At 53.8% G+C, this 9,835-nt stretch overlaps 1 protein-coding gene across 1 annotated transcript in view; it reads right to left on the reverse strand.

Moving 5' to 3' along the window:
* Positions 1–1,365: 1,365 nt before the first annotated feature.
* Positions 1,366–9,835, reverse strand: part of ADAMTS7 (ADAM metallopeptidase with thrombospondin type 1 motif 7) — a gene marked incomplete at its 5' end in the record, with an annotated part of 33,108 nt that continues 24,638 nt past the window's right edge. Inside the window, 2 exons of the mRNA XM_017736976.1 lie at positions 1,366–2,853; positions 9,532–9,829. Coding sequence (XP_017592465.1) covers positions 2,681–2,853; positions 9,532–9,829 — 471 coding nt within the window. The remainder of the gene's footprint in view (positions 2,854–9,531; positions 9,830–9,835) is intronic.

Below are 9,835 nucleotides of genomic sequence, written 5' to 3' on the forward strand. Positions count from 1 at the left end.
TCACGGAATGGTTTGGGTGGGAAGGGAGCTTAAAGCCCATCCAGTTCCACCCCCTTCCATGGGGAGGAACTGGGTGGGCTTCAAGCTCCCTTCCCACCCAAACCATTCCATGATCCTATTTCAAACATCTTTTGATCCATGAGCCCTTTCCTCCTTCCCTTTTGCCCCACTGCAGCAGCTCTGTCTGACTAACATCCTGCTTGTGTTGAGACAATAAAAGCATCTTTAGAAGAAGAAAAAAGGCATTTCTATATCTCATCCAACCCTGCCCTCTGTCAGTGGGAAACCATTCCCCCTCTCCAGGCCCTTGTGAAGAGCCTCCTTCCAGAGACACTCACTGGAGGTGTCTCACTGCAAGAAAATATTGCAGATACTTTAGCCAGATGTGTGCTCCTGTCACTGATAATGCAGTTTCTGTGCTGGTGGGAGGCCTGGCTTGTTGTGTGGCTAAAAATCAGATGAATTGCCCTTCATACAGAAATTCCCACACTGTGATCCAACCTTCTCCAGCCTCAGTGTCCACACACCCCTCAGGCACTGCTGGGCTCGGGGGCTGCTGTGATTTGGGTTTGCAGTAAATCCTGCAGCTCCTAGCCCAGGTGCTTGGGAATGGGCTTGGCTCAGCCCTTCCCAGAGGGACACCCCGGCCCAGGGCTCTGTTGTGACAGCTGAAGGTCACAGCAGGGCTGGGGCCACCACACTCTGCAAACCCCAGTGCCTGGTGGGGCTGGCCCTTCTGGGGACACCAATTTGGGGCTGAAACAGGAAGGTTTGGGGTTGAAATTGAGAGGTTTCTGGTTGAAAGGAAAAGGTTCTTCCTGGCTGCTGCATTTCCCTGTGCCAAAGAGACACAAAGGTTCTGCTAGGGACCCCAGGGACATGAGGCATAGGTGGGCACTGGGCTCTGGCCATGGCCTGGTGTCCCACAGGAGGGATTATCCCATGCCTCAACCAGCCACAGATGGGACCCTGCACATGGAAAGGCACTGCAGGAGGGGCTCACCAGATCCTGTAACACAGATCTGCAGAACTGATTTACCCCATCAACCCAGCTCATAAGTTTTAATCAACACATTCCAGTTGCAAACACGAGCTGTGAATAATTTTCAGATGCAAACTGATCGTTCCTTCCTGCTGCCAGTGCCTGAACCACCTCAAATTAACTGAAAACTCCCTCAGAATTCCCCAAGGGGAAGAGAAAATGTGAAACCCACCTGTTTCCTTCAGTAACTGTTTAATTTAACACACTCATGAGCTGTGGCCATCAGACCCCAACACAAGGGTTGTTACTCTGCAATCCTGGGAGGGTGACAGGGTGGGGGACAGATAGTGCTGGGGACAAAGAAACCAGGACTGAACACAGGCTCTTGGAACATAAAAAATTTACATCACCTTGGAACAGAATAAAGCACAAATGGTGAAGTCACGGCTTGTGTTTTACATACAAATCGCACACAGGAATTTCCCTGTTTGGACTGAGTGTTGCTCCTGACAGCCCAGGGAGATGCATCTGGAGCTGTGCAGCCTGGGACGGGCTCCAGCCTGACTCTGCCCAGTGCAGGTAGTGTTGCCCCTAAAGGTCCCCCAGTTTTTGGGCATCCTCCACAGCCTGAAGAGTAATAGGGAAAGGAATTCCTACCTAAATGCTCCTGCCCACCTTCAGAGACCAACCTGCCAGCAAACCCTCCCCAAGACAGGGAGGGATTCATTCCCACACCGCTCCGAGAGCAGGCGGTAGGGGCTGTGCCTCAGAGTAAATTGGATATTCTAGTTAAAAATCAGCTAACCTTAACAGAGGAGAATCTAGATAAGCAGGAAAAAAAGGGCTTAGCCTGTAAGGCCACAGAAAAACACCTTAACTGAGCATTAAACTGCTACACATACAGAAATCCAGGGACTGAGCATTGGCTGCCCACGAAGGAGGGGATGTGCCACCCACTGCCAGGGCAGCTTCCCTCTCCTGCCCACATACATGCAAGGGAATGAGCTGGTGGACTCCAAACCCTGGTGTCCCTGATGATCCCCTCTGCTCCAGAGGGACACAGCAATGGGTTTGGCAGAGAAAGCCAGCAGTGGGGAGATGGGGTACAGAGCCCTGCACACCCCCAACTGAAGCTGAAACTTTAGTCCTCTGCCGTGTTTCCACTTCTTAAATTAAATCTATTTAGCTTCAGTGCATAAACATTTTAATGAAAATTACAGGAATGGGTTGCCAGCTTCAAGTCCCTTAAAGGAAAAAAATCCCTACCCCAAAGGGTCGGCAGAGCCAGCAAAATGCTGGATGCTCACTTCAGATACATAAAAATAATAATAAAAGTCAAGGTTTGTGCTGGCCAGCCAACACCTTCGAGAGGCTGCAAATGTCAAATGATAGCACCATAAGCATTTCTGAGAGGTCTTCCCCAAATTATTGCTGTTTTCAGCTCCCCTTCCCCAAAAAGCCTCCCTGCTGGTCCCCCAGGGCAGCGTGACCCCGACAGGTCATGGAATCTCTGTCAGGAGCAGCGGGATCTGCACCCCCAGCCCCACCAGCCCCACTGATGGTTTGAGCACCATTAGAGAGTAGCACGAATTAGAGAGCCCAGGGCCTCCCTGGGCAGTGGCAGAGCCACCAGTCCTGGCCGTGGCTCAGCAGCCACAGGGAGCCACCGCGGATCCCGGCGCCCTCGGGACGGTCCTGTCACCTCCGGGAGAGCCGCTCGTCGCCGCGGTCCCGGCCGGGCCCTGCCAGCAGCCCGTGCTGGCGGCAGCTCCGGCAGCACTGGACGTGGACGGTGGGCAGGTGGCACCTGCCCAGCAGCCGCAGCGTCTGGCAGAAGGCGAAGGTCAGGCGGTCACGCTCGCAGGGGACACCTGGAGGGCAGAGAGGAGGACAAGGAGGGTGTCAGTGCCAGTGCCACCAGGGTCATCAGGTGTCTGATGTGAAAATGTCCCTGCACATGGCAGGGGGTGGAACGAGATGATCATTAAGGTCCCTCCCAACCCAAACAATTCCAGGATTCTATGGAAGCTGGCACTGGCTGGAGAGACACAGACAGAGCTCCCCCAGCGCAGAGCCCTCCTGCACCTGGGCACTGCCGTGCAGGGACGTGCCGTGGCATCTCCCATTCCCAGCAGAAACCACACCTGTGCTGCTTCTGGCAGCTCCAAAACATCTTCCCAGGGCAGCAATGCTCCCAGGAACAGAGGTGAGGTGCAGGGGGACAAACCCCCCTGTACTGACACCTCCTGCCAGTCCCCAGCCCCCCCCCCGCAGTGCCAGCAGAGTGGCAGAAAGGCCAGCATTCCTCTTCCTTTGAATTGTTTAGGTTATTTTGAGAACCTGCATCATCTGGTTCGCTTCCTGCAGGTGTCCTGCAGACCTCAGAACAACGCTGGAGCTGCTCTGAGGATGGACTTTGTTTTGGGAACGGCTGCTCCAGCGGCAGGCCCCGCTCTGCTGTGGGGGAGTGCCCGGGCAGCTGCAGCAGCGACCGTGCTGCCCACGGGCCACAGCCTGGCCGCCCCAGCTGAGTCACCCCCAGGCTGAGCAAACTGTTTGCAGGAACTGTTTCCTCTCTTCAAACCGTCTGGAAATCCCAGCTCCCACTCCAGGGCCAGGAGCAGCAGGTCAGGGGTTTGGGTTTCACAGCGAGCACTGCCCAGGGAGTGAGAGGGTGGGTGGGACATCCCACCTAAAACTGCCTCACACCTGCCACCCCACGGATCCCACGGGCTGCTGTGAGACATCATCCCATGGGTGATGTGCGACATGCATCCCAGGGAAGAGGCTGGGATGTGGCAAAGAGGGGAGAGCCCTCCCTGCACGATCAGCAGCCCCAGCTCCACAACCAGCCATTCCAGGCTCCACCAGGCCCGCCTGGGCTCAGTGCAGCAGCAGACACCCACCACCAAATACACGCTGTTTCTATGAATACATAGTTGGTTTGTTTGAACTTCTGATTTCCTCCTTCTCTAATTTATCTCAGAGCAAGGCACGACTCCCTGAGCCTGCAGCTTCTCATCCAGTGGTATAACACTTGCTTAAATTACACCAACTCAAAAAGGAGCCTAAGCTTAAAATCCGTGATTCTGTGATTCCAATTTTACCTCCTGTACAAGGAATTAAAATAAATGACAGCTTTTCTCTGGAAAAGGGCAGAGTTGATGCACTCTGGGGCCAACCCCCCCCCATTGCTTCTCCCTGGGCACCGTCCACCAGGACCATGCAGAGCAGGGGCAGAAATGGGGCAGGTAAATGGGCTTTTCTCTTTCTCAGGACACTTCTCTGCAGGGGAAACACCAGGACTGAGCCAGGGGAGCTCTCGCTGACCATTACCCCTCGGCCTGTCCCCTCTGGGAACAAAGGCTGTGCCGAGGGAACAGCTGCTGCCCCGATTCCCACGGGATGAGCCGACCCGTGGCCGATGTGAAGGACGCGGCAGATGCAGAGCAGAGACTTCTCCCCTGGTTTGGGATTTCAGTCACAGCCCCCTCCCCCAGCCCAGCAGTGAGAAGGTCACTACACTGCTCTAAAATTTATTTTCTGTTTCAGCTGAGGTATTTCCTCTCTGCCTCCCAAGCTGCAGCTCTTTGTGCCTGGCCAGAGCATCCCTCTGTCCCAAAAAAGCCATTTATCACCAGCACTGCTGGATCCAACAGTGCTGACAGAGTGCGATTGAGGGGATCCCGGCTTCACAGCACCCCTCCAGGCTGGGGGCTCGCTCCAGCCCCTGTGTGCTGGGATTTTCCCTGCTGGGTGAGCAGAGCAGATAAGAAATCTCCACACAGCCCGTTGAGGGCCAGGCCAGGAGTGCAGCACATCCCAGACCTGCTTTGAGAGCACTGGAGCCATCGGGAAAAGGGAAGTACTTGCTGGTGCTATGCTCCACTGGGCTCTCAGGATAATATTCCCTGGGAGCATCCCTGTGGCTCCACAAGGCACCCCCTGAACCCCCAGGGCCCTGTTGCATCGGGACGTTGGAGCACAGGAATACAGGTATTCCTGTTTGTTGCAGGACAGGGATGGCTCAGCAGGGCTCCTAAAACACCTCAGGGGTGTTCCATGAGAGTGGGAATCAGCCTGGATGCCCATGAATGGGTGGGAATGTCCTGGGTACTGGTGGGGGATGCTCTGCCTGGGCAGACCCTGCCCAGCCCCTCGGTATTTTTAGCACTCACTGGGTTTATCGCAGCTTCCTAGAAAGTTATTTATGGATCACAACCAAGCTGCCTCCTGCCTTCCCTGGAAAGAGCTGTGAAGGCCAGGCTGCTGAAGGCTCACACTGAGAGGCTGCTTTCCAGGCTTGGAGTGATGGTTTAGCTCTTTCCTGATCCCCTTCCAGCAGGTCAGCACCCTGGGCCTGTCAGGAAATTCCTGTCCCTGCGCCATGCCCAGGCAGCAATGAGCCCACCCTGCCAGGGGTTACTGCTCTCTGAACACCTCCTTATTCACAAAGGTATGGGATTACTGTGGAGAACAGCTGGGAGGGGCTTGAGGATGGGGGAGAAGAGCCACCACCCTTGGCTGGAGGCTCTGCTGACCTTACAGGAGACCCCGGCAGGCCCCCAGGGGTCCAAAGCAAAATGACCTCATAGAATCATAAAACACCTGAATTGGAAGGGACCCACAGGGATCATTCAGTCCACCTCCTGGCCCTGCACAGGACACCCCCACAATCCCACCCTGTGCCTGAGAGCGTTTTCCAAATGCTCCCTGAACTCAGTGAAGTCAATGGGAGTTGCTGAGGGGTTGAGTTCCCATCACTTTCCCAGATCCTGATGCAGTCTCAGGGTGGATGTGTGCAGGGTCAGGCTCAGGTCTGAAACTCTTGGCCAAGCTCATGATTCCTCCCTGGAATTTTGTCTTCGGAAAGGGAAAGTGTAATAAGCACTTAATTTGTCAGCTCTTCAGAGGGGGACCTACAGAACCCACCCAATTTTCATTTAATCCTTTTACTGCTATTTCTTTCTGGTAACAATTTTTTTATATAATCCTCACACTTCATTTGGACACACGTTCCATAAGTCCATGCCAAATTTTAGGCTAAAGAAATAGCTTAAAGCAGGGCTTTAAAAATCCAGGCTAAGTCAGCACATTAGAGACTGAAAACCCCCACTTTTTTTTGGGCTGTTTTTTTAGGTCGGTGTGGAAGTTGCTTTAAATTTCATTTAAGCTTCTGCCAGCCAGACCTAAGCTTTTACTTTTATTCCTGGGAAAAATAAACTTCCTGGAACACGTTTTGTAAAAACAAGGAAAGGTTGAGCTGGTTGAGCTTAGAGCTGAGCTAGCAAATCCAGGGAATTAGGCTGCTGACCTCTGGCCCTTGGGATGCTCTCAGAGCCAGGGCTGAATTTAACAAGTAAATTATTCCAGGGTCCTGCTCTGAGGCCGAGGTGCCTCCCTGTGGTCTCTGGTCAGCATGATGGGATGGATGGGATGGATGGGATGTACCCCCAGCTGCCAGCTTGGCCTGCAAGGGCTGGCACTGACATGGCCACAGCTGGGAAAACTGGGAGAAAACCACAAACCCCCCAGTTTTCAGGTGTCAGTCCTGCTGCCGGCAACATCTTTCTCCTACATTTTATCAAAAGAGGGAGTCCTTTCCAGAGCATCCCTTTCCCACTGACTCCTGTTGTTAATTAGCAGTTAATTAATTGCTCTCCATGCCTCACTCAGCAGCACCTCCTGGCCTCACCACTCAGATAGGGACTTACACGCTCAAATGACAGAGAAAATTAGGATTTGCTGCAATTATTTCCCCCATGGATCCCTTGTGGACAAACTCTGTGACTTGCAGAACCATGAACAATTTCACTTCCTTACTGAGAGCAAGCAGGAGCACCACATTTAATTGCCAATTAATCTTGTGGCAACTCGAGATCCAGCCAGCCCTGGATAATGAGCCGGCAAACGGGAGCAGTTGGAGAGTGATGGGTGTCTGGGATTGACCCAGTGTGAGCAGGGGCTTCATTCTTTGGCCCCCCCCCCAGGCATTGCTGCTCCCACAGCCCCCCAGCACGATCCCCCGTGCTGGCTGCTCCTGGGACATGGGGCTGAGCTCCTGGGACATGGGGCTGAGCTCCATCCCGCTGCTTTGTCCCGCTCCCAGAGGAACTGCACCGCTTTATACACACTTGTCCTTGAGCCAGTGAAGTCTTTACCTCACCCCTCTGGAATTCCAAGCTGAGACACCTGTGGAACAGCCGTGTTTGCTGTTGGAGCCAAGAACTGGCCCCATCACCTGCCTGGGGCAAATTTGGGGAACTCAGAGACCTCCCTGGTATTGGATCTGGAGAAATGATTCCTTCCATGGCATGACCACAACGAGCACCTGCGGCTGCCCTGCTCTGCTCTGAGCAGGGATGTGTCACCACCACCAGGGTCTGCCCAAAAGCCGTGTCCAGCACAGCCCCCACCCTGCAGTGACCAGCCAAGTGACCAGCTCCGTTCATCCCCTGCTTCCTCCTCCTGTACGCAGCAATTCCCACTTTTCTGGTTTAAACCTCTCTGATCTGCTGGATAAACTGCAGCAGGTTCTTCCAGGCCCTCATGCAGGACCTGGGGCTCAGCTCCTTTCCAAGACGCCATAAACAATTCCCAGATAAATGTCCCTAGCCTCTGGAGCATCACATGGAGGCACTGGGGTGCCCACGGCTCTGGAGCTCCCAGGAGCTATCTAGGGACACACTCACAGCTGGCTGCAGCTGTAAAACAGCAGCCACATTCAAAAATAACCTCGGTGGAATCTTCAATTAATTTATAACCTGGCAACAGCTCAGGACTCTGGTTCTAATTAATCCCGACCTCCTTTAATTGAGGAGCCGATTGCTGTGAGATGTTTGTTTGTGCTTCATCTGTTTCATCTCTGCTCAAAATCCATCTGATAATGGCTTGAACATTTAAACCCTTCTGGGGTTATTGGCACTTTTGTGTCCAGTGAGGACATTGCCACTCACAGACCCAGCCCTGGCTCTGCTGGTACCAGAGCACCTGATGCCAGAAGAGGGGGAGGTTCCTTGTGCTCCTCACAGCAACATGGATCGCTCCAGCCTGAATCCATCTTGTGCAGTAAAGATCCCTTAAAGCACAGGAAAGGGCTGAGTTACATTTATGTCTTTCTGGGAGCCTTTGACTGTGCATTTACACATCTGGGATTTCCTGCCATGTGAAAGTTTTGTTCCCCTTCATGCTTTGGCTGGAAACGTTTGTATTTCCAAGAGGCGTTTCCTGCCCTGGGCTGCAGCCAGAGCATTTATGTCATTTTTGATCCAGGATTTTACCATTTATTTGTGTGCTTCCTACACATCTCAGTGGTTATTCTGGTCTGGCCTTGGCTCCACAGCTCTCATCACCAAGCCTGGCATGGAAATTTTCCCCTGACCAAAACAGCCGGATGCACACTGTTTCTTGAGCAGGGCTGACTCATCATTTCCTAAATACCGGAGTGTCCCATGGCCCTGCAAATGCTCCAAAAAGGAGCAGATTAATGGCTAAAAACATCCTGATGGCCAACAGAGCCAGTGCCCAAATCCCAGTTAATCAAAGCTAACGTTCCTACCCGCTCTGGAATAGGTGTTAGGAGGAACACCCTGGACATGGGATAAACACAAAGAGCTGGAAGGGTGACATGGGTGTCCCAGGCTGCAGAGGGCACCTGCATGGATGCAGCCATGGATCCGGCTCCTCTACTCCAGGCACCAGCTACTGCTGCCCCCCTGCCCACCCTGCTCCATCTCTCAGCCCTCCCTGTATCCAACAAACCTCCTGGAGGTCCAACAATACTATCTCGGCAGCCAAAGAGCTTTTCTTTTGCACAGACACATTAAAAAGATAAAGCTGATAAATGATTGACATGCTGATATCAGTGACATCTAATCCCTTATGATATTGCTTTTCTGTAAATGCTGTTAACCCTTGCAGCCCCCAGATTTCTGTCTCCCAGGGAACTGCCTGGTGCTTGGGATGTATCTGTGAGTGGAGGAGGCAGGAGAAGCCAAGTGAGTGCCCATGGTGTGGCCAAGCACTGTGGCTGCAGCACGGCAGTTAAATGAAAAATGGGTTAAAACGGGGCTGGCTCCCTGGGGCACTTGCTCAGACACACCTGAAGATGCTGGAGAACTCCTCCTTTATTCCATTTTCTAATGCTGGGCCCAGCTTGTTTCACAAGTCTTGCGTTTTGGGACTTTACCACTAAACAGGTTCCTGAGAGCTCCATCACTGGCTATTCCCCTCTGCCCTCCTTTTCCTGAATGCCCCTTGCCCCTGAATGGGGTCCCTTCACCCCACAGCCCAAGGGGTCCCTCGGGTGTCCCTGTGCTGGGTGACACTGCTGACTCCAACAAGCACATCCCAGCTCACATCCGTGCCAGCAAAACCCTGCTTGGCCCCTTGAGGGACGGATGCTCCGGACATTTACAGACGGTTATAACATTCCCACTTAATTATCAATTACCCAAGTCAGCCTTACACAATCCATGTATGAAGCACTCGCTCTATCTCCCCACAGACTTCCCACATCATTTTTCAGACTGGTTTTGACTGCTGCTCACCCGGCTCGGAGCTGTCGCAGTCCTGGGGGTTGCACTTCTGGGTGCTCTCTGGCCAGGGCTCGTGGTCGCACAGGCTGCTGTCCTCCTCGGCCACCCCCGTCCTGGTGTCGATGCACTTGACCTGGCGCCGCTGGATGCCCCCTCCGCAGGGAGCCGAGCACTGCGGGAGCGGCACCCCGGGGTCAGGCTGGGGGACCCCTCCCCGTGTCCCGCAGAGCCCCCAGCGCCACCCCAGCGCCACCGCAGCGCTCGGGAGGGCTGGGATCCCCCCCGTTCGCTGCAATTCCCCGTGGAGGGGGGGAGC

This window comes from Corvus brachyrhynchos, unplaced genomic scaffold (assembly GCF_000691975.1).
Source record: "Corvus brachyrhynchos isolate BGI_N302 unplaced genomic scaffold, ASM69197v1 scaffold200, whole genome shotgun sequence".
In the NCBI taxonomy this organism is placed as follows: Eukaryota; Metazoa; Chordata; class Aves; order Passeriformes; family Corvidae; genus Corvus; species Corvus brachyrhynchos.